General features: G+C 37.9%; 3 protein-coding genes across 4 annotated transcripts; 2 read left to right on the forward strand and 1 right to left on the reverse strand.

Moving 5' to 3' along the window:
- The first annotated feature begins 274 nt into the window (after positions 1-274).
- On the forward strand, positions 275-7,128 carry LOC112147817 (protein shisa-like-2A). Its single transcript, XM_024274441.2, has 3 exons — positions 275-802; positions 1,163-1,299; positions 4,029-7,128. Exons 1-3 carry the CDS (start codon positions 621-623, stop codon positions 4,211-4,213), a joined length of 504 nt encoding a protein of 167 aa, XP_024130209.1. The 5' UTR covers positions 275-620; the 3' UTR covers positions 4,214-7,128.
- Positions 7,129-16,740: 9,612 nt separating this feature from the next.
- On the forward strand, positions 16,741-19,477 carry LOC112147076 (leucine-rich repeat-containing protein 19). 2 transcript variants are annotated; one of them, XM_024273195.2, is made up of 3 exons: positions 16,741-16,873; positions 18,699-18,882; positions 19,005-19,477. In XM_024273195.2, the coding sequence occupies exons 2-3, from the start codon at positions 18,720-18,722 to the stop codon at positions 19,379-19,381; spliced, it is 540 nt and encodes a 179-aa protein (XP_024128963.1). In that variant the 5' UTR covers positions 16,741-16,873; positions 18,699-18,719; the 3' UTR covers positions 19,382-19,477. The 2 variants fall into 2 exon arrangements, with proteins under 2 accessions (XP_024128963.1, XP_036072385.1); XM_036216492.1 differs by lacking the exon at positions 16,741-16,873 and having other exon boundaries at positions 18,080-18,882.
- Positions 19,448-23,307, reverse strand: tmem125b (transmembrane protein 125b). Its single transcript, XM_024273194.2, has 2 exons — positions 22,354-23,307; positions 19,448-22,143 (listed from the first exon to the last, which is right to left on the reverse strand). Exon 2 carries the CDS (start codon positions 22,093-22,095, stop codon positions 21,418-21,420), a length of 678 nt encoding a protein of 225 aa, XP_024128962.1. The 5' UTR covers positions 22,096-22,143; positions 22,354-23,307; the 3' UTR covers positions 19,448-21,417.
- Between the last annotated feature and the right edge of the window lie 1,682 nt (positions 23,308-24,989).

Below are 24,989 nucleotides of genomic sequence, written 5' to 3' on the forward strand. Positions count from 1 at the left end.
CAAAGTGGTCTTTAAAACCTGCTAAGGGGTCATAAAGAACACAAGATGAGTTCAATCTTCCTCTTTAAAAAGCAGTAAATGCCTTTTAAAAACATTTCTGTGGCAATCAGTGTCATAAACAACCTTCATCACCTTTACCTGTAATGTTTTCATTCCAGAGTTGTGGTTTTAAATGTTGCATCTGAAAGAAGCAATAGTGCATGCTGAAAAGTGAGGCAACCCTGTCTTTTATACACAGTGTCGGGTTTGAACGGAATGTGAATCTCTGAGATAATGAATGACAGCAGAGGTGAGACGGAGTTCAGGATCAAACAGTCGCATTTTCTCTGCGGATATAAACCATTTTCATGAACTCTTAGTGATTGAACTCGCGATGAAAAGGAAAAAAGAAAAGAAACTACAACAAGTTTAGAGTCAATAAGAGTGAGAGAGGGAGAGAGCTGCAGCTTTCTTTTTGATTCTGTCCTCCTCCATCTCTCCCCGCGCGCTCATTCAGCTGATGAGGGCTGGAGGAGCGCGCGCGCCCCTCTAATCCGCGCGGCCAAGGGACCCCCGCTCCTCACCTTGCTCCGCTGGACAGGAGCGGATCTTTCCCCCCTTTCCCTGGTTTCCGCTGCAACATGAGCGCTGATTGCAGCAGTTACTACAACACGGACGGCGGGTTTGTGGAGGGCTTCTCCTGCCCCAAACCGGGGAATGCTGCGTTTGCGGTCTACTGCTGCGGATTTAACGATGTCAAGTACTGCTGTGATGACCCCAACAGCTTCTTCCCCTACGAGTACAGCTACATGTGGTGGCTGAGGTGAGAGCAAGGCAGGTGTGACTGCTGCTGCTGCTGCATGTTTCAGTTTGAAAAGCATTTTGTATAATTATTATGTTAATTGGATGAGTTAATGAGATGTTATTAACCTCTTATAACATAAGATTAAAAACAATGCATTGATTGGGATAAATATTTTATTAAACTTTGCCCTACTTTATTTAGTAAGGGCCTGGAAATATCAAATAAATTGTTGCTTTTGTGAAAAATCATGTTTAATAATGCCCTTTTATGTTGTTTGTTATTTTCTTTAAATATTCCACATTTTCTATTATTTTTTTATTAATGATTCCTATTGTAAGTAATAGTATTAATGCAAAAAAAATCCTGTCTTCTCCTCAGTATCGGAGCTCTGGTGGGTCTATCAATCGCTGCAGTTGTGCTTCTTGCGTTCCTCATCACTGTGTGTGTCCTCTGCTACCTCTTCATCGCCACCAAACCCAGTCGCCTCGACAATGGCCTCCCCCTGAGAGCACCAGGTCAGGCCTACGCACGAGCGTCTCTTACTTTTAGGAAGTCATTATCCTGCAAATGCATGGTGGTGGGGTGGAAAAGGAGAGTCACACTTTTTTTTTTTAATTGGTGGTTATAATTTTAGTAACACATACCACCGCCTGTTGATATTCTCCAGGGACAAAAATGTCAACACCTTCACCTTGTGAGTGGCAGAACTCACCAGCTAAAGAATATCACATTGAGAAACAGTAAACAGATTTCATGTCAGTGCACAGTCACCCAAATCCTAATTGATTTATTCTATAAAAAACGCTTAATGGGAATCACTCCTGAGTTTGTTTAGAGGCATCATCAAGTTCTCAACTAGCATGTTGGCATTTCAGCCCCTGGAGTTTTCTTTAGCTCCAGTGTTGACATTCTTTTGACTACTGTAACTCTTCAACCGTTAACGCAATTAACGTAATTCCAGCGCAATAGCAGCCTTGTGCTGATATACAACGCTAGTAAAGCATTTATGCAATCAACCTAAATCAGCTGATTCTGTCACAAAGGAAATTGACTTTGCGTTGATTTGCAATACTTCAAAGTGCTTACGCAATCAACGTAAATGAGCTGATTCTGTCGCAGAGAAAAGTGGAGAAAAGCTGGTTTTCTCTGCATCAGATTTAGCTGATTCACGTTGATCATGTAAACAGATGAAGAGTTATGATATGCCAAAGAACAAGAGCTATTTAAGTGTTAAAGGGGTAAAATCATTGATTTATCATTTTTTGTTGTTTGTAGCCAAATGCCTAACAATTTTTTCCATAAATTCAGAATCTAAAAAACAGAATTAGTTGATTAGCTGTTTATTTTTTATGCTTTTGGTATAAATAACACAGCCCACTCCTGTTATCCTATAGTTAAGTTAAAGTCCCATCAGTTGTCTCACACCTAGGTGTGTGAAATTTGTTCTCTGGGTTTGACCCAACCCCTGGGGGAGCGGTGAGCTGCAGACACAGCTGCGATCAGGAACCATTTGGTGGTTTTACTCCCCAATCCAACCCCTTAATGCTGACCTTCCAGTCTCAGGGCTGACACTCTACCACAAGGCCACTGAGCTGGTTCAAGTAATCATCCAACGAAAGAGTAAAAGAAAAAAAACTTGAATAAAAACAACAGCAGACCCGATCAACCAGAAACTAAGTCATCTTCTTTGTCATTTGTAATTGAATTTTCATAAAAATCTAGATTCAACCAACAAGGTAACCATGGAAAACAGGCTCACACAGGAAGAAGGACATGTCTCCTTACAACCCAGTCTCCATCAAATGGGTATGTAATTCCATGAGACTCCACTCTGAAATATTGTGTATAATATACACCAAACACACTTTTTGCGTGTACATGATACGTATTCTGCTTCAAAGGTAAAAACAGAATACATATGCACTCTTCAGGTTCCCTTTATCACGTTGTCTGTAGGAGTGTAATGTCGTAGAATTCATACACATTTAACTGAGACTGGGTTGTTCCTTATTTTTGTGCCAAACTTGACATATTTCTGACAAGTTCTCATTGAACTGAACATTATGCAGATAATATAAAGTTGTTCCTTCCAGCACAAAATGCGGTTAGATAAAACTTTCTCCTTATACATTTTCTCTCCTTTTGTGCTTTCACTGTATTGGGGATTTTTTGAGACACTTTCTCCACTTCTTTTTTTAACAGTGAACTGTGGTCTGCTTCCTGATTGGCTGTTGATCTTGTCAACCAATGTCTCCTTCAGAGATGAGACATGTGCTGCCCTGCAAATCTAGATAAATCTCAGATGTTTGTTTTAATACTATAAAACTGGACTAAAGTATGTTGGGAGACATTTTACAGCCTTAAAACATCTATAAACTCACTTTGTGGATTTCACACATCGTGGGTTATTTATGCAATGTTTAAACAAAGGAACACAGTACATTAAATCCTCTTTTTCCACTGAACAGTCCGGTCCGATACGGTCTGGTCCAGTCCAGTCTGGGCCGTACCTCTTGGGACCCCATTGGTCATAGGTCCATTGAAAAGTGGAATGGAACGGTTGGAGCAGACCAGCTGTAGCCACCCATTCATTGACAGGAAGTGATGACGACATTAGAAAGTGCCAATATAGCGCTCATTTAAGCTAACGTTTCCAACATTTGTAAGGTTTTTGGGGTTCCTTGTGTTCTCTTTTGGTCACAGGTCTATTTTGAAAATGCCTGTAAACAACAGCAAGGCCTGGTCTGCGGTGGAACTGCAAACGTTCCTTACTGCTGGATGACTTCCATTGTTGTTGCTTCTTGAGTTGCCACACTTCAATGTCGCAATGACTCACTAGCGTACTACACCACGCATGTGTCATGAAAAAAAAGCGCTCAGTGAGGCTTAACTGAGTGGAAACACTATCAAGAATTAACTGTACTGTAGCACTTCTCTCCGTACCCGACCACTCAGTGGAAACGAGGCTGAAGATGTTTTTCTTTAAGGCTGGAACACAACAGAATAGAAAATGTTACAATGAGAGCAGGACAACAGAAAAAGACCCATGAAGGGGTTTAATCAAACACAAACCCAACAACAATTAAAAGTCCTTTTGTGGTGTTCAAAACTTTCAGCCAGGATTGCAAACTCTGCATTCACAATGTTTCTGAGTAAACAAAGCGTTCAGGAAGAGAACATTCGGAAGGCAAAGGATGGTGATTTGCAGCACAGCAGTTTGTAAAAGTGCCTGTCTGTTTTTCAGCGGCGGACCCCAGCGAAGGACCCAGCCATGTAAGAGTAACCAGTGCCTCTGGACCACAGGGATTCAGAAAACACCTGATGAGTCGAAAAGTGGACTCCGATAACGAACCGTCAGAGCCCGAGCGCCTATTCCAGAGGTGCTTCACCGCCACAGTTACTGGAGTGAAAGTGGAAAGTCCTTCTTAGACCACCGAATAACTTCTAATCAAAGAATCAAACCTGCTGTGTGCAATTCTGGAAGGCTGTTAGACTAACCAGTTGCCAGAGTTTTCCAGAGGGCAGTTACAACTGTAATTGCTAACGTGATGTGTTGTCAAATGGAGTAATCTGGTTGGAGTGGAATAACGACTATGTAATTCTTTCAAGTGGTGGAACAAACATCCAGAATGCCAATGACTCCTCAGACAAAGAGCTTATTGTAAAGCCTTGGAAAACTTTCTGCTCCTCATGGCTTCTGATGAGTGGAAATTAATTTTCTCTGAACGAGAAAACATAGTGTGCATAGAATTGCAGACACAGAGTCACCAAGGCTTTGCTTCAGGGCAGGCCGAGTTCGCCGTCCCAAATCCAGAAAAGTGATTTGAAATGCAACAGAAAAAAAGTGTTTTGTTCAATTTTAAACTTTATTTAAAAGGGTTGAGTGTAATTGGAGACAAATCTGGAGAACGGGAGGGTCATTCAAGCTCACAGACTCCATGGAATCATACTGCTGTTCTTGTCCTGCTGAAACAAACACAAAGCTTGGAGGAAGTGATTCTATAATCGTAGCATTCTTGGTGGGTTCACACATGTACCTTACCTTATTTTCAACATGCTAAAGTGGTTAGCAAAGAGCTCTGAGTGCGGTCAGAGGAGACATGGTTGAAAAGGTTTGTAATATGTGACACGTCATTGAAATTGCTATGCAATCAAAAGACACCAGGAAACATTCACTGACATTCTAGTAAATAGCCTCAACAAAAGGAATTTACATTCAATTCAGTGTGATCTGTTCACATCAAAACGTTTAATTCTCCACTAGAACAAAAAACAGACATTTCTACCAATCGTGTGTTTTCACGTGTTTGTTTGAAACAAAATTTTGCAACAAAATTGTTTCATTGCCACCAAAAGGATCTGTTTTAAAATTTTAACCCGTAGCTTAAAGGCATCCACCTGTTTGCTGTTTCCACACATCCCTGATTACGAGAGAAATTCTCAGAATCTCGGATGTGTTTTTAGAATTGGAAAGTACATGTGAAACAGCAATATCAAGACATTTGACTCTGTCGTTTTTATTACAGATTGAACCAAATCTCTGTCTTGATATAGAAGTAGCTCATTTGACTTTCATGCAGTGCTTCTGCGGAGCTGAAATCAATGTTTGTAATAGATTTTAAAATTACTTACCCACTGTGGAATACAAAGAAAGCTTAGTTACAGAATGCAAAAAGAGTTGATTTTGGCCAACTTTTCTCCTGGTTTGTGTTTGTGCTTACATGCATTTTTCATGTAAGTTCAGTTACCCTGAGAATAATTAAAAAGTTTATTCATGCTTCTCTGAAAGGGATACATTCCAGTAGAAGCAGTTTGCTGGGACTTAAATCTTAAAATTCGCATTGTATTTGACACATACACAGATGGCAGTCATTATGAATGAATACAATACAGTATAAAGAAAACATGAAGTAAATTAGAAAGAGTGATCTAGAATACACATGTATAGGGACAACCTGGAAGAGCAATCTGACAAAACTGAGACCAATTGTTCTTGATAAGATTGTCAGAACTGTCAAAAGTTTGAGTGAAGCTCATGGATGCTTCTTTTCTGGCCGGTCTTGAGGCCCTCACCGATCAAAAATTGATCTCATGCATGTATTTAAGTGTGCTGCTGGAATTCAACTGCAGGTTTAAAGGAACAGAAATCCATGTTGTGGGATTTTGTTAAATTAAGATTTAAAATAAATTACAAGATTTTTTTGCTGCATTTCAGAAGATAATATTGGAAACTGTCATTTTGTGGTATTCAAAGATGGACTGTGCAGCATGTGTGCAGAGCAAAGCTGTTTTGATCTCTCATTCTATCTTATCTCAGGGACTAGAGAGAATGAACATATGAGTGAAGTGAGACTTGCTCAAACAAACATCAGAGTCGGTGCTTTCAATGCATTGAATGAGTTGTGATTACATTATTTCTAAACATTTTCATGCAAATGTCCCATAATGACTGGAGGCTGGATGCTTCCTGGCAGTTCTACTGACGCTCTGCGTCTTTTACCAACACTGCAGTCAATTTTCGCTTCAACGTTTCCATTACTGTTAATGAGGCTGGTGTTGCTAAACGACTGTGACAGAGTGTATTAAAGCATCGACCACGAGACGCTGATGTGACAAAGCAGCTGATAGCACGGTGACTGACTGCATACCGGTGATGTGTGAATGAATCAGGAAGTTGCAAAGTTGCCTACACAAATAATGATTAATGTCTCAAAGGAAGCACATGAAAAGGTTGGGTGAAAAATGAGCTGCCGAGGGCTCATTTTTTACCATCACGCCACAGATGTGGCAGAACAAGGTCATTCGTCATGGTTCTTTAAAATGCTAATGCTGTCTTTCTACATGTTCAAGCTTGTTTTACTGTTTCAAAAAGGTTTGATCTTTCTTTTTTGAGTCTGAAGTTGTTCTATTGTGTTGTTTATCTGTAAGGTTTGGACAGTGCCTTCAAACTCTAATATATTCCAAAGTTGCACATTTTGATGATGAATTTGAGTTGATCCACAAGCATAAACGTGGAGTCTGTGCTGGAAGTCTACAGAAAAAGCCAGCATTCTCTTGGAAGAAAAGACGTATTTGAACGAACATGTGGAGTGAAAGGCTTTTCATTGGTACATGATATGCAGTTTTGTGCCTCCTTTCAAAAACATTTTGGAGGGTTTTCTCTGACTATTTCTTTCTATCAAGTTACAGTTTAGTTTGGTGCAAATTTGACTTATAAAACAGCGTACTGTACTAGCAGCAAGCACGGAAGTGGGAGTATAATGACGAGATAATAGGAAAAAACAACAGATGTTAGAAAGCAAATTAATCAAGCAAAATTAATAAAGAGAGTTGGCAAAATGCAATCTTGAGTAAGCATTTTTACTTGTTGCTTTCTGATGGTGCATTCACACCGGACATGGCAGGGGGCGTCAAGTTTCAATATTAAGTCAATGTAGAGACGAGGGCTATGCCCGAATTCCCACCCTAATCCTTAACTATTAAAAAAACTATACTGTATAGATTTTAAAACCAATTCGGACACTATGCTGACTACTTTTCTTTCATTTGTTTAAACGCCGGATATGATGTCACTGATTTCACGAAGTGAAAATCTAATAAATATCAACATTTCATGACAACTATTTATGACTCTACTGTGTTATGAAGATGAAAATGTGCATAGTGTATTTAGAAATTACATTTAAACATGTTTTCTTCTCAAAAATTGTTCGACCGCAATGCATTGTGGTCTATATTTGTTAATGAGCATCGGTACATGCAAGTTTTTCACAAAGACTTCTGGGAAATTTCTAGAACACTCGATTTTAAAATTGTAGATTAGAACAGCACTACAAAATGGTGAAGTAGCGAAGGAATTCGGACGCAGCGGGTCAACCAATCAGAGACTTAGCTTTGGTCACATGACATTTTCATTGACTCGATCAAATAAATTAAAAAGAATGGCTCAATGCGAGGATTTTCTTCCTGAACATCCATCCATTTTCTTAACCTGCGGGGGCAGCAGGATTGACGGAGAGTGTTCCAGTTACCGTTGGGAAAAGGCGGGATACATCCTGGATAAGGTCATCAGGCTGTCATGGAGCCTATAGAACTGGATTGACAGCTATGCTAGCTAGCTACCTGGTGGAAACAGCTTGGCAAGCTCACCGACTCAGGCTCCAGCAGAACTAATAGTGATAGCTGCTCTCCAGGCTCTGGGCGTCTCTGAAGGATCTGGTGAACCCAGACACAGCAACATGCGTGCCAGCACATCTGTAGAGCTCTCTAAAACATAAATCCAAGCTACTCGCTTAACATCATCCATGTTTTCTATGATGTGTTTAATGAAGGAATTCCAGAACAACTTTGGCGGTCAAGGGGCGTCAGTGCTATAATCTGTGAATTTAACGCGCATCGAAAGAGAGGTGAAGTTTCCATGCCTGCTACGTCCGGTGGGAATGCAGCATTACAGTGGAGCACTGGTTGTAATGTGACTAACATGAACTGGTAGTTTAGCTTTCTCTATTTAATAATTATACAACGGTAAAGAGGCTGCTCAGTTAGAAATCACTAATCATTTAAATGAACACTGGACAGTAAGACATGACTTATTCCCTTAATCTTGAATCTAAAAAGTTCTTTTTTTGATATTTTACAGCTTTATGGTGCATAATATAAACACAAATTGCAGCTGTGTTCAACTCTTGATTGTTGTTCTTTTTTTATTCCGTGTCTCTGTATGAAGCCGTTATCTGATTTTATTTTCACTTCAAAGACTGAAAAAAGAAGAAAAAAATGCCTCAATGAAATGTTATGTTTGTCTGTTTCCTTGTTTTTTTTATTACAGTCCTTCTCAAATGCATTCCATGAATGTATACTGTGATTTATTTACACCGTTCCTTGGAGAACATCAATGAAAAATTCAATCAAACTTGATTCTTTATGCAGTGATGCTGCCAATCCAGAGATCAGAAGACTTCTATATTATAAGATGTGAGGAAGGTTCAATAGTGTGCAGTGAGTCCCAAATGACTCACCTTTGGTTTATTTATTTCTAATAGGAAAAAATGTTCAGAATAAATTACATGTATTCATATTTTTGCCCTTATTGACATAACTGTATTGGTAGATTTTCATCTATTTTTTATCTTTCCTTTGATTCTTTCTTGTTTTTCAAGGATGCATTCTCTGTTTTAATCTATTTTTATGCTACAAACTCTAACCTGACTCACCTTATTGAGCTTATTCGTGTGTGGAGGTTGAAAAATTATTCAATTTCAAATGAGACATTTGAAATTTGTCTCTGGGGGTTCTCCGCCTTTTTTCTGTCCTTTTAAAAATGTCAACTAAAGTGTCATCTGAAATTTGATTTGTTGGAGATGTCAGCAACAAGATTCCTGCTCAGATTTTTTTAAGTCATATTTTAACAAAATCAGAAAGAACCCAAACTGGAACACAGGGCGTTAATACACAGAGGATGACATAAAAACATGTTTTCTTAAAAAATACATTCAAGCATTGTATTACTAAAAAATAAAAATGCAAAAATAACTTTGATATTCAGGTCATTACTTTCATTAAAATTATTTTGTCAGTTTCCCAAATTCAACATTTGACCGTCACACAGCCTCTCTGTCTTTTTGATCCTCTCTCTTGCCTCACTTCACATCTTTTTACAGTTCAGAGGTTGAGTTATTGAACTAGATCCCTCGTGAGAATTTGATGTTAACAGAAAAGGAGATCAAATGAGTTTGAACAGCTCACTTCAGTGCAGCAGCGAAGATTTATCTGCTGGCGCTGAAGGGAAAAGTAATGTCTGGATGAGATCAGACAATCAAGATAAGGGAACATAATGATGGCGAACAAGCACAGCTGGGGACTGTATGACATTTGCGTAATGCTATGTTCACACCGGGCGCTTCATTTCTTGAATGCAATTTCTGCTTAAGGTCATGACATTGGATGAGCAGGGAGGGGCTTCTTCTGTTTTTCACTAACGCGTGTCCACCATCTACAGCTGGAAGAGACATGGTGCGAAATGTCGTGCAAATCTTGCTCAAGGCTTTACCACGTTCACACCGGGTTTGGAAAAGCAAGCGTCCATTTGCAATGAAAAGACGGACAGATAACATACCTTGGAGGTGCCAACTGGTTGAAATTTGATCATGAACAAGAAATTAATAACTGGAATTTATGCCTGGCCAGGATTATTTGACACCACGTCTTACATATATCAAAATAGAGCTGTGAAAGAGAAATCCTGGATCAAGATTTGTGAGATTTGCACCAAACCTCTTCCAATTCTAGGTGCATCCTCTAGTACAGGGATGGGCACATTTTTTGGCAGGTGGGCCACGAAGGGTTCTAAAATTTGTCAGACGGGCCAGACCAGGAGCCAATGACAGGAGGGTTTTGATAATCTACCTCGTAAGAGACAGAAATACATCTGGACAAAAACATGCTTTAATTTTGATTGAAACTGTAATTTTTTTTTCTCCTCTTAATACTAATTGCACCAATAGGTTGATGTGCATCAGAAAATAATGCAAACTTAGATAAATGCTACTGTCATGTAGTGTTGGAATGATCTGAAAAATGACTGTCCGACTCAGAAACACAAAAATCAATCAATCAATCAATCAATCAATCAATCAATCAATATGGCCCACAGGTCGTAGTTTGCCCACTACTGCTCAAGTATCAAGTAGTGACAGACCTGTGTGAACACCATCATCCATTTATCTTTACCAAATCTGAGTCTCTGATTTTTCAATCTGGTTTAACTTTCAGCGTGCCTCGCCTTGAGCACAAAAACTGTCGTAGAAACTTGAATAACAACTCGTGGATGAGAGTTTTAAACACAGAAGAACTTGCATAGACGTGCGTTTTACATAGACTTTTCATCTGAAGTGGTCGTTTGAACGCCAGTTGTAGATGACGGTGAGAACATAACTAAAGGGTTTAAAGTTACATAGATGAAGAAATCAGGCTTCTAAACAAGCTAAGCTAAATTTAAGTGATAAAAAAAAAAAAACAGAGATGAGAGAAATGACCTGAGAGAGCCCATTAAAAGAAATGCTTGACGATTGAAGATGGAGTATGGTAGATGAAGGAAGAGAGGATGAACAAAACCGTATGATAAGATGAAGGAATGGATGAAAGCAGGACTTCAAAACTTTGGTTGTGTGTGTTGGAAACTTTAGCTGGGCTTTGATAGAGATGACAGGTGATCGGGGTTTAGTTGTGGTTTTGTTCGGATTTAGTCGACAAAAATAAACTAAATTCACTCTATTTTGGGTAAGACAATAAGCTTTTCCATCCTGTTTCACATTTGTAACAGAAAGATCCCAATGACTCGTCTGTTTTCTATTTCAAGCCAACAAAAGTTAGGTTAGCTGAAAAAGACCGGGGCCTGGGCCACCACAGCACCTGCCTTTGACTGCTACTCGAATCACATTCCACTTTTGAGCTCTCCTACTGGTTGTGGACACACAGGAGGGTGACCTCTTGTGACCTCCTGATCTAGTTGCAGGCTACTCAAATGGAGGTTCTGAACAGTTCATTGTCTGGCTTGTCAGCTGAGGATCTGATTGCCATGGGAGACCCAACCAGGGGCATTAGCCCCCCCAAACAGCTTAGCTCCTATAGGTGTTGGTTCACAGAGTGGTAGAGGCCCCCAGAGAAGAGAGACTGGACAGACTACATTTCTCAGTTGGTCTATGAACGCCTTGGATTTCCCAGGTGGAGCTGGAAGAAATAGAGAGTAATGTCTGGTCAATTTAGCAGAACCCTCCCCTTATAACCCGGTCATGAATGAGAGGAAAATAGGTATAGAAATGGGGAAAAAAGCATTTTGAAACAATTCCTCTTGAATGTGACCCTAATCTTTTCTGTAGAACTTTTGGAAAATCAGCAAGTTGAAGCATTGCTATTGCATCACTTTCAAGTGATTTCCCAGCAGCATAGATGTTCTAAATTGTCGTATTTTAGTTTAGTAAATCCATTAGCGCGGCACTCGTGTATTCCATCTCAGAGTTTACTCTTTTCAAACAAACACTTGACTTTAGGAGAAGGGCTAGAGAGGGATCATACACCCTTTTTTGTCCTCTTTAGTTTCTTTCAAACTGTGCAATGTGAGTGAATTATATTCACAAAGCTGACCTGTACAACCCCAAAACAGCACAACAGCTATTAGCATCTGCCTAAAAGACAAAATGTTGCTCAAGTAGCGTCTAAATGTGATGAGCGTGGGAGATGCAGTGATAATGAGACAAAAGCAAAATATGAAATACAAAAGCGGAGCAGGAGCTTTGATTTTTTCCTATCAAAGAGAGAAGAAGAACTCTAATCTTCTGCATCTTTTTGGATTCCAGTCTGTGTTTACACTCTTTCTATATTCACCTCTTACAAACAATGGAGTGAAAAACTCCTCATCAATTTTTTTTATGACTTTAGTCACACATTAATGCATTACAGTGATATTGGATTTTAAATGTAATGTAAATGTATCCAAACTCAAATAAGTTTTTTTTTTTTCAAATAATAAATGAACTTTTTAAGAAAAGGACTTTTCAATCTTCTTTTTTGCCCCTTTATAAAACAAATCAATGTAATGGTTAAATTGTGTTAAATTACAATTAGACTGTGATTAACCTGAATTTTTTGTAAAGTTAAGATCAAATTAATTTGCCATGCTCCATCCTGATTATTCTCACACCTTTAAAAGAAAAAGAAAAAACATTACAATATGAACTACAAGACAAAGTGAAGCACAGTAGGCTTTTTTAAAGCCACAAATTATGTTATTATCTGCACAAATTAAAGGTGAAATACAAATCTGAAGATAATTGCAAATTAAATCTTAACTTTTTGGACCAAAGATAGCCACAATGAAAGCCATTCTAATAAAATTTAAAAAGTTGAAGAACTTTTAAGGAGGAACTTTAGAAAAAAACAAAAAAAACATATACAGTAATACCCATACCAACATGTAAAGAACTGCAGGTCTCATTGACTAAACAGAAAAACTGCTGACCAAGTAATATGTGTCATACATCTGATATTTGATAATAAAAAAAATAAATAAAAAGAGGAGAAGAAGAAATTTTACATCTGGATTAAATGCATATACTGTATATATACACTGTCAACACAGTGGTGGTAGTCCAATGGTCGGGGTTTTACTCTGCTGTGTCAAGACCAGAACAACTTTGAAAGATAAGTTCTTTAAAAAAAAAAAAGAATGCTGGAAGAAAATATGAAAGTGGTCCATAAAGGCAAGCAAACGTTCAAAACCCTAAATAGATAAATGGTGTCAGGGTCTTACCCATGGACACCACAATACATGTACCAGCAAGGCGGGAACCAAACCTGCAATCATCCGATCAGAGGTTAACCACTCTTCCCCCTGCACACAGATGCTCCAAATAATTATATATTTATGTGTAACCAAAACTTCTATGTAAATAATTAAAGGCATAAACACGGTGGTGGTAGTGCAATGGTCTGGGTCTACTTTGCTGTGTCAGGACCAAGAAGACTTCAGAATGGTAAATGTTTTCTTTAAAAATGTTGAAAGAAATGACAAGCAAATGACAAACTTTCAATAAACTAAAAGAAAAAAATAACAGGTTTATATAGTGAATCAGTCAAAGTGCAGACTTCAGTGTGGTGCTTTTATGTGACTTTAAACAGAACATTTGTTCTAAAAAAATACCTCCTGGTTGAGGGCCTACTCTGGTCTAAATGAGCAGCAGGTGTTAATCTGGATGATTGGTCCCCACCTGCCAGGTGAACAGAATGACAGGGAAAGGGATGAAGCACATCAGCAGCCTTAACACCGGGATGCAGTAACACAGCCCCACACCATCATACCTCTTCCTCTATGTCAGACAGTTGACTATGGAGCCATCCTTTTACCTTTTAGGCAGCATACCAACTCTGCTTGATGAAGTAAAGATTTCAAAAGCCTCTTTGTCTTATTCTGAAGTTCCAATTTTCTATTTATAGGTCATCCTGTCATTTAGTGCTGGGCAAAATGGGAAAAAAATTAAATCATGATATAAATGACTTAATATCACAATAATAATATATATCACAATATAAAACAATAAAGTATATTTTCATTTATTAAAAAAAGCTTTCGTTAGTTATACTTTGAAAATGGGAAGCTTCACTGACACTTTATTTTGAAGATTCGTTTACTTCCACTTATTCGGCTTTGTTTTAGTTCATAAATTAATTCCAATATAATTTTGTATTTCAGCCCAATCAATATTTTACTACATGATAATTTACTATGCTCTACTATATTTGTAAAGGTCGTGAATCATCTATTTGGACGTCGCGAAGCTCCTAGTATAGTTTGCATATTGCTGTCTTCTGCTCTGCGTCGGACATCTTGAATCTCAAATGCAACCAAATCACAGACGTACCTCTCTTCTGTTGAAAGTGCTTCTTCTTGGGCTGCCTGAATTGTTGTATCTGTCTGTTTCAACTCCAGGGAAACAACTTCAAGCTGTTGCGTTTCCATTGTTCTGCACTCACGTTAAGTAATGCAAAGCCTGTTGTAAAACTCGCACGTTAGCAAATCAAATAAGTAAACCAGTAAACCAGTTTTTTTCATGAAAAATCTTTTTAATTTGTCTTTATTTTTACTTCTATAATTGTTTTGTGTACACACTGACAAGGTTTGGACTATTTAATTGCATATTTGGCATCATAATTGATCAAATTAGGTCATAAATGATAGAAATGATAGAAGAGAAATGGCACGATTGATACTTTTCTATCTCCCACACGATATGTATCGTCATATTGCCCAGCCATGCTGTCCATTGTGCAGCTCAAAGTCTTCTATTCACAGTTACGATTGAAAATAGATCACAACCACAACAGATGTGCTTGAATCTGCTGTCCATTAAAAAGCCTATTTTTAATATCTACACTCAAACCGTATACATTGACTTAGTTGTAACTTTGGTTTCTCTCTGTCAGTGTCCTCCAGTTTCTGAGCCTTACTCTCTGACACATTGACTTTCTCTTCAATTTCTCTGTTAAAAAGACCCTCACTTTTCTATGTTATGAAAGTCTTGTTTCCCTTCCATTGTTAGTTGCTATTTTTAAAGCAACTCACTACTTTCAGCAGCACAGTGCTGTTCAACTAAACCTTAATGGAGGCTGTACCACAGTGTGTGCAGCACTGCTGTTTTTTTTTTTTTTTTTTTTCAATTTATTGCAATTTACTGCTTACTCCAAGGGGTGGGACCAAGTTGTTGTTTTGCAAGTCACAAGTAGTCTCAAGTCTTTGTCTTCAAGCACAGTTTATGTCAACATAGTTTTTAATTTTTTGAATCAGAGAGCAAAAGTCTGAGTCAAGTCACGAGTTACTGCTGTTGAAGTCCAAGTCAAGTCTACAGTCGTCAAATCATGACTCAACTCTGACTCAAGTCCAAGTCATGTGACCCAAGTCCACACCTCTACTTACTTTTGTACTATTTCAAGCTATTGATTGGACTTTATCCGCCTTGAACTGTAAAAAAATAACTTGGAGTGTTGCAAAACTTTTAATTGGTGGCGTTTATGTTTCTCTGCTGAGATTTCTCACAGGGTTGTTTGGCATTTTGCTGAGGAAGGATTTGGAGCAGAAGAGGACTTGAGGTAATTCAGGTTTCCAAGGACTGTGGCTTTTCAGATTAATAGAAGAAAAAAGTCATTATTTGTATCACCCATACAGTCAAAGTAGACAGATTTTTTTATATTTTTATTTTATTTTGTGACTTCTATGAAAAAAAGAAAAACTCATTTTTAAATCATATTTTGTTTGATGAGTCTAAATAGCAAATGTTTTAGACAGAACAATATATCTTTGCTGAGGTGATTGAGAGAGAGCAAAACTTTTGCCAAAGTCACTTTTTACATTATAGGTTCACTTAATGAGAGTGGAAAACATTCATTCTTGATGTTTGAAAGAAATGGGAGAATGTTATCTACAAGGAAGACACATTATTTTCCATGAAATGAGAGAATGTCGCAATTGAAGCTGAACTGAAGAACAACTCTCTTAATTCTACAGATTCCATGAGTCACTTTGAAGTTACTTTTTCTTCTTCTCGACATCTATTTCCAATATGTGGTTTAAAGAAAAACACTTCAGGCTTTTGTATATCTTTAGAAAAGCTTCAAATGTTGCCCTTAAATAGCTCGAATTTTATGTCATGTTCATTTTCAAAGCTCACATCCCTACTTCCAAATGCTCCTTGTGATTATCCCTGGTGAAGGAAGTACTTGTGATTATAATAACATAGCCAGTTATAATAAAATCCATGTCTGGGTAAGGACCTGCAGCCCCCCAGCTCCTTTGTTCATCATATGGCCTCATTATCTTTATCTACAGCTGCATTTATAATGAAATCATGTCAAATGAGGCTTATTATAGAAACTTGCATTTTTCTTTTTTGCATTGTTAGGAGATAAAAGAGCAGAAATGTATTCTTCATTTTACAATGAGATCTTTCTGATTAATTTCAGTTTATATAAGATATTTACATTTAAAAGTGTGAATGAAGGACTAATTAAAGACAGCCCTCTTGTAAAGCGCTGCTTTTGGAATAATCAACCTATTCTGATAACCAAATGTGGTCATTTTTTGTTTTTTTTTTTATTTTGAATGAGGAAAAAAACTGTAGGCAGAATTTTAAGCTGAAACCTGCATTAATCCTGTGTGATTACAGCACCACCCTCTGACCTGCCAATGTAACACAACTTATTTTCGCTTGAGTTTTTTCTATTTTAACTCAGAATCCTGTACATTTCTTAATAATTCTGCAATCTGAGTGGATTTTTTTAAAAACAAAATCTTTAAATTCTTGCTTATATTTATGACCTGTAAATGTGAGTTTTAAGGAGCTTGCAGAAGCAGAAAATATGTTACAAGCGAAGTTAGCCATTAACACGACTGTCTGTGGAGCGTGCTGCAGGAAGGGTGGAATTGTGGCATGTCTTGCAACCTTTGCCCAGGCAAGAAACTTTACTATTTTTTAAAGGAGAGGAAGAGGAAGTCAAAAACAAGAGTGCAGTCTTGAAGAAACTCTGCTCTTCTGTGTACAGGTGAGACAAACTTTTCTGACAGCTTTTCTTTGTGTTTCTTAGATCTGAATGAGTTTTCAGTCATGGTAGTGTCAGCAGAGAGCACCTTTGTGTTTGTTGCTGACACTTATTCCTTTAAAAGGAAAAGCAAAAGCGGTGCCTCCACGAGTGTTAAATCTTCTGGAGAAAAGAAAATCAAAAATGTGTATTAAGGTGTTTTTTAAAAGCTGATGAAAATTGTTGAAGATTGGGCTCAGGGCTACATTCCTGAGCGTCCCAAACTTACAAGTAACTACTAAACATCATGTGACACGACTGATAGAAAGAACTTTTGTGTTTCTTCCACTGAGAAATTAGATTACTTAAGAAATTTTGGTTTTGAAACTTAAATTGAAATCCCCACCAGTAAATTGTCCTACATTTTACTTTACTTTTTGAACTTCAAAATAAAAGCTTCGAGTCCCTAACATAAGAAAGAATATAAGAAAGAAAAAGACAAAACATAATTTTGTCTTTTATTTATTGATTTACAAACAACACACACTAATATTGACCTCAAGATAAGGGGACTGAGAACAGATTTTATGAACAAATCTACTGGGAGTTTGAGTAGAAAACTAGTCACAGAAACATGCAATTATGATTGGCTGAAGGAACAAACAGAATCTTTCAATTAAGCTATTAAGTTCAAAATCAAATCATGTTTATAAGTAATGAAATTAACATCAAGTAGTTCAACAATTGTAAAATAAAAAGCATTCTCAGTGTTTCTGGTTATGGGTCCATCTTCAAACTAAATTTTCCATAAAAGTGACGAGGAGTCAACATCCAGGTCCTCAGAAAGAACATTTAATTCCTATCCAAACAAGCTTTTATTATTTATTTTAAATCCATCTCTTATGCAATATTTTTTTTAATGTATTTATTTGTTTTTACAAATTATGTATATCAGGTTTAAGTAAAGGTTTTGAAGGAAAAATACAAGGCGAAAAGGTTGAGCAATCCAAAAATCGAGGGTGACTAACATGATGACGTTAACTGTCAAGCATGGAGGAGATAGTATGATAATTTGGCTGAAAAATCAGAACTTAATAATTACACTCTGCTGTTCTCTCTCTTTCTCAGAGGTTAATCCTGCAGCAAAATGAGCAAAACATGAGTTCAAAAATTACTTTAGAAAACAAAACAATAAATTGAGGTTTAAAGAAAACCAGAGGAGTGATCAAATATTTACTAAAATTAAACTATGAATCTGCTTTATAAACAGCACTGCAGGAATGCTACATTTATTTTCCATAAGATTCACCAGTTTGATTTTTTTAGACGATATGTCTCAAACATAACACATTTTCACTGTTCTATTGATAGTTTTTTCAATAAAAAATGTAAAGACAGTTGTCAAACTTTCTGTTATTCTATGTCCGTAAAGTGTTACCCATGTTGTATTTCAAGGAGTTATAAAATTATTTTATTTTGTCTTAATTGTTTCAGTTGAATGTGTTTGCAATGTGGAGAGAAGCATAAAAGCAAAAGCTAATTTAGAAGTGGAGCACATTTATAAAGATTTCTACGTAAAAGTTAGGATTTTTTTCAGGACAGTTGATTTTGATCATAGAGAAATGCTGAAAGTGTTTTTTTTTTCTTTTTTTGATGATTTATTTAAGGATTAAATAATCTAAAAAGAAAAAAAAAACCTAATCTGAAGAAAAATATACTTGCTCCAAAACTTTTGACAGTCCAATTTCATTTTCTAAACCTTCATCCAAAAAAAGGAAAAAACAAACAAAACAGAAAAAAATCAGCCATTGGGTTTGTTATGTTGTCAAATTTCGTTTTATTTCCTCAGGTTTGACCTCAGGACAGACAGATGGAGCGATTCAGCAGCAGCGTCTTTGCTGCGGTCTTTTCCTCTGCAGTCATCTTCAGATGTGTTCATTCTGCTGCTGTTTTTGCTGCTGGTGACCTCAAAGGCCCTCAGAGACATCTTTTGGTGGAGGATGACTTCCACTTGAACAGCACTCAACATGCCAGTAAGTAGAAAACACAGAGCTTTCTTTCAGCAGCTTTACAACAGTTGTGCTCTAAGGACTTTGTATCTCATCACATGGATCATCATAACTTTATTGCACTTTTCTTCTCTGTTTTCCAAAAGATGACGTTCCAAAATCTCTGCAGTGGACTTATTTAGCAGCAGGTCTGGGTACGGTCCTTTCCATCTCGCTCCTCATTGTGATGGGTGTTAAGTTCCGGGTTTTCCATCGCTTCCTGGCCAGCTACAGACACTCCCTGCTCCAGGAGACAGACGGGGCCAGCCAGTACGGTCAGGACGAGATGTCTTTCCCCAACGTGTCTGGCCAAATGAGCGCAGCTCGACGGACTCAGACTGGGCTGGAGGACGATGACGACGGCTTCATTGAAGACAATTACATCCAGGCCAGTGAGAAAGAGAAGGCTGATAGAGAAAGTCAGGGAAGATTCAGAGACGAGGATGATGACAGTGATGAAGATCTGCATTTCTCAATAGGATAAACAATTAAAAAAGATGTTGCTTTAATTAAAAGAAATGTCTTATGCAATTTATTTTTTACTTTTTTTTAGACTTTTTCAAGTTTAGTGGAAAGTCATACAAACGTTTTTTTTTTTTGCTTTAATTTCTTCTTCTAATGATTTTAAAAAGATTTGGGGATTTCTTTAACGGTTATACCCCTGGATTGAGGATTGCTGATAGTGTGCAAAAATTGGACTATTTGGCTTTCAAATTTCTAATTTTCAAATTGGCTTTTGGATTTAAGGATTTGATGCAAGAACTTAAAATCTAACCAAGTATATTGGCTATTTTTTGTCAGACTTTCATTACTGTCAAAAAGAAAAAAAACCTATGTCCTTAATTTTATTAAGATTTAATCTGATTACACAATATATAACAAATGTCCAAATTAAAGTTGCTAAATTTCAAAAGATATAAAAAAAGACAAATTCTGTGTTAATAAGAAGTTACTGTCTTAAAATTAATAAAACACATTAAAGGAAATCAGACACATTTTTCAAGATTTTACATTTTTGCAGTGAAGGGATGAAGAGTTATCTGCATAGCTACATTTATCTCAAAGGAGATAAAAGGAAAAAAAAAGGAAAAAAAAGTCAGTAATGCTTTCTGGTGCACATGAAAGGTACCAGAAAGTTATTTGTTCTCACAAAGAAGAAACTCCGGTAACTTATCTAAGGTTGCAACCCTGGAAACTGTTTTATCCAATACCAAAATAATGACTATCTAAACTCATATAAACAGCCCAAGTTTGATACACGAGAAAATTAAATTTTCTAAAAGCATTGAGCCTAATGAAAAGAGAGCATAGTTCTTTTCTACACACCTGTTAACAGATTATTTAAAAAATAAAAACGAATTTAAAGGGTTTCATGATTTTGACCCACATGATTCTTTGTCTGCTCAAATAAAAGTAAAGTTTGTGAAAAGTTACTGTGAACATTGCTTCCTGTCAGAGTGTCTTGTTAGTGGTTCTTTGTTTGTCTAAAATTTATGTCAAATTTTAAGATTTTTAATGATAAATTTGGAATCTAGCTGTTTGTGAGGGAACTTTTAAATAAACTCAACATAAATCAATTTCAAGAGTATTTCTTTATTTGTTCCAAACAAAACGGTGATCATAAGAAGTTAACTGGTTAGTCAATGCTATTTCAAGTGCACTATGTATTATTTAAAGATCTAATAAATTTATTAAAGTAACTAAAATAAGCTAACAAAAAATATCAAAAGTAACTAAGCACATCTGTGAAGACCAGGGCTGCCACAAACGATTTAACAACGATTTGTTAATAAATCGGATGACTCATAAACTGGATGTAAACAAATATCTAAATCAGATATTGCATTGGACACTTTTTCTTTTCTTTTTTTATGTTTCTCACTTTCAAGCTCCATTGGCGTGTTGCTATGGTACCTGATTCTTCCTGTAACTTCCTTTTACATCACTACTGACCCACATTTGCACTACTGCGCATGTGTGCCGAAAACAATGGTAGACGCGATATTAAAAAGGCTGCACCGTAGTTTTGAGATGAAACAAAAGACTAATCAACTATTAAATTAGTCGTTAACTATTTTAATAGTTGACATAATTGTGACTAATGGACTAATTGTGGCAGCCCTAGTGAAGACATCCATTCCATAGTAGAACAAGTTTCACAAGAGATCATCAGTTTTCTTTTAAGTTAGACGTTCACTTCATATCAAAAAAGTTTATTTTACAACTTTTTCTGTTAAAGTAATTAAAATAAACTAACAAAATTGCTATCAAAAATACCTGTTAAAGTGATATTTAAAAGTTTTTTTAGTTTAAAAGTAGCCCATTGTTTATTGAATTGTTGCTTTTATGGTATAAAAAGAGCGAGAAAAACTGTGTAATAAAAAACACAAAAAAAATTATTGGAGCTTCCCTGACTGAAGTTTTTTTGTTTTGTAAAAAAAATCTTACAATGATCGATGTAAATACGATTTTTAGATTTCTTTCATTTTGGCAGTCCCTTTTCCAACAGGTGCTTTTCTCTCAGATCAGACTCGTCCAGCTGGTAAAAGTCTCTCCGATTTGTTCCCCTGTAACGCTCAACACGCGTGTGGCGTGGCCCTCCAGCCTCCTCGCTCGGCTCACTCTCACCCTCCTCCTCCTCCTCCGCTCTCGTCTTCTCTTAAATTGCATCAGGACTCCGTATGCCACCACAGCCAGAGCCATGCTGGCCCCAGCGATCATCAGCACAATCCCAGACACCAGCATCCCCCTCCTGTCGTAGCGCTGGTCGCTGAGTGTGGCCACGCAGAGCAGGATGGCCCCACAGAACGCCACCCCCAGGCCCACGGCTAAAATCAGAGCTGGGTCGCCTCTCCCGCCGCTCTTTAGCTGCTCAATGCGCCGCCGGCTCCGCACGCAGTTCATGTCCTGGATGGCAGAGCTGAGGAGCTGCTTGAGGAGAACAGCCAGAGCCAAGAGGCAGAGGGTGGTGCCCACTCCCAGACGCCATGGCCCAGACAAGCTGGTGGTGGTGGAGAGGAGCCCCACGCCGCTGAAGCCCAGCCCCACAATTAGGGCCACGGACGCGCTGTAGCAAAACAAGGAGTGTCGCGGCTCTCTGAACCACCAAAGCTCCACTTGATCCTCCAGAACTCGTGGTCGTGTTAGTGTGCGGTCCAGATAGAGGCTCGGGTGCATGCTGTAATACAAAGTCTGCATGGCGAGTCACCTGTCAGCATGTGAGACGGCACCTTCGATATGCACAACCTGGAACAAAAAGTCACATAAATAGTCAATTTAAAGATTATTTTATAGTAAAATGTTCTCTTTGACCTCATTTGGGTTATATTAACACAGTTGTGCTTATCTGGACCTCTGTGACCATAAGTGTAAAGGGTTAGCTCAAATATTAGTTCACACTTGAAAAATGATCAAATTTTGATCTGAACACAAAACAAGAGTTAAAAGGCAACTTACGTTTTGTCTGTTAAATGCTTGAAACTGCAGTCCATCCCTTTGAATCTTATCTGGCAACTTAAATTGAATCATTACAGCAAGTCACAAAAATGTATTCCAGAGTTCTTTGTTCTTCCTTCGATTTTGGGCATGAAACCTCCGGAGCAAAAACAATCCGCCCTGGAGGAGACGTCCCATGTGATCAGGTAGCTGTGTGCAGCTTGTTAAATGACTCAAACTGTAGAGGTGTTTTGCACTAAGGAGAGTAAAAAGAAAATCCCGTTGGAGCAACTTCTGTGTGTTCCCTCTGCCTGTCACCACAGTGACTGCCCTGGTGTCACACATCGCTGACCTCCTGTCGCTCTCTGCCCCGGTGCCAGGCAGACCACACACACATGCCCTCCTCTCACCGCACAGCCGTTCCCCCTCGCCTGGCCGAGCGGGACATGTCACATGCCACAATAGCAGCTTTGGATCACAGCTTAGGAAAAGATTGGCAACATTGTCTGCAGAGCTCCAACACAAACAATGGGCTGGACCGGGAACACAATGACTTCTCTGCAGAGGCCATGCGGCCGATGTGGCGCTGTTGTAGGGAAGAGCTGAGTGATGTCAGCGCGCAGTGATAATGCTGTCTGTGATACAAAAACATAGCATCATTCACACTCTGCTGCAGAGGCTGTTCTCTCATACTCTGAAATGTAGGGGACTAGGGAAATATCGATTCTGCAATAAATCGCGATAAATCGTTTGACGATACTTGTATCAATTTAAAAGTCTCATTTCTTAATGAGACTTAGTTTTGACTTGGGACGAGGTACTGACTGAAACTCTGTGCCGCGTTGCTGCCAGTATCATATATAATTGTGGATTGTGGTGCTTAGCGGATCAGAACTTCACAGCTATAGATTCTAATTCAGTGACCTGGAATAAGGGGTTTAATGCACGTGTCACATCAGGATATGTATCGTATTGTCAGACTCTTACCAATACAGACCCCGACTGAAATGATTAAAAAAAACATCATGTTTGTTGCACGGTGGTGCAGTGGTTAGTGCTCTTACCTAACAGTAAGAACGCCTCAGTTCAAGTCCCGTCTGGGGGACCTGAAATAGAACCGCCAATGGTGACTTTTCTGTGTGGAGTTTGCATGTTCTCCCCGGCTTCCTCCCACCGTCCAAAAACATGCTTCATAGGTTAATGGGTGACTCTAAATTACCCCTAGGTGTTAATGTGAGTGTGAATGGGTGTGTGATTGAGGTCTTGCGACAGACTGGCGACCGGTCCAGGGTTTAGTTTACCCTGCCTTCGCCCATCTTCTTGTTTGACTGTAATAAGATGTATGACCACCAGCCTAAACTGTAGCTTCTGTGCCACAGAAGCTCTTCCATCAGCATGTTTTCATCTGCTCCTGATTCAAACAATTTCAAGAAAGAAATACACAGAATGCAATTTCAAGCTTAATTTTATTTATCTATGTCCTCCATCAGAAAAATGCTACAAGAACATGTCAAAAACCCAATTCTCACTGGAGTAAGTCTTTAAAGCAAAGAAGTTTGTGTTAAAAAGGCAAATTCTAGTCAAAAATAATATCAAAGCTAAAGATAAAAATGGGGAAAAGCAGATTTTCAGCTATCACAGATAAAATGAAAAAGATTAGCTTTCAGCCTTGACTTGAATGTTGTCACGGTGGAAGTTTTTTCTGGACATATCGACAGATTAGTACTTCTGATGCTAGTCAAAGAAGTACTGAACACATCCTGGGGTAAGTTGCGATGGAAAGAAAAAAATAAGTAAAAAAAGAACAAACAGTTGCTCAGCCTTAAAACATGCTTTATTGAAATTTAAGAACTTTCCAGAACTAAGTGTCTGTTTTTGACTGACAGAGATCCGAGTCTGTGTTTTCTTTGGGATTTAAGAGAGACTCATTGGGAGCTTGAGGTTTTATCAGACTGTTGTGTTCTTTTTGTGCACATTAGACAAGTCTGCTAAGATCTAATTTTCTTTGGACTCATTCATTCCTGTAATTCAATAAAAGTGTCCAAAGATCTCAAGTAAAAACAGTACAGTACTTCAGTGCTTAACTGTATAAGCAGCTAATGCTGATCAAAATAATGTGAAAAATAGTTGATAAAATTGTACAAATGTGCTACAACACTCAAGTTCCAGCTAAGTGGATTAGCTCAGTAGTTTCAAGCAGGATGAATGTGTCAACAACAATATCATACGACAGAAAAAAAGTTTTTTGGTTGAAAAGAAAAATGTATCATTCTTACAGTCATGTTATTTTCTAATATAGTTCTTAAATAACAACAAATAAATCACATGAAGTAAACATAACACTATTACAGACTTTATCATGTCAATAATAAGGATTAAAAAAACAAAAATCCATCCATCTTCTTGTCCGCGTCTTCCCTTTCGGGGTCGCGGGGGTGCCGGAGCCTATCCCGGCTACTGATGGGCGAAGGCGGAGTATACCCTGGACAGGTCGCCAGAAAAATAAATAAATAAATAAAGTATCAATTTAAAAAAAATAACATGCGTTGGCTCGTGACCCGAAACCGGAAGTCTTTGTTCAGAAAAGTTTGTTTAAAAAAAAGAAACTGAAATTTTGTGAGGATAATTATGGCCCGCAGCATCAGGTACTGATGGCA

This window comes from Oryzias melastigma, linkage group LG17 (assembly GCF_002922805.2).
Source record: "Oryzias melastigma strain HK-1 linkage group LG17, ASM292280v2, whole genome shotgun sequence".
NCBI classification, from domain to species: Eukaryota; Metazoa; Chordata; class Actinopteri; order Beloniformes; family Adrianichthyidae; genus Oryzias; species Oryzias melastigma.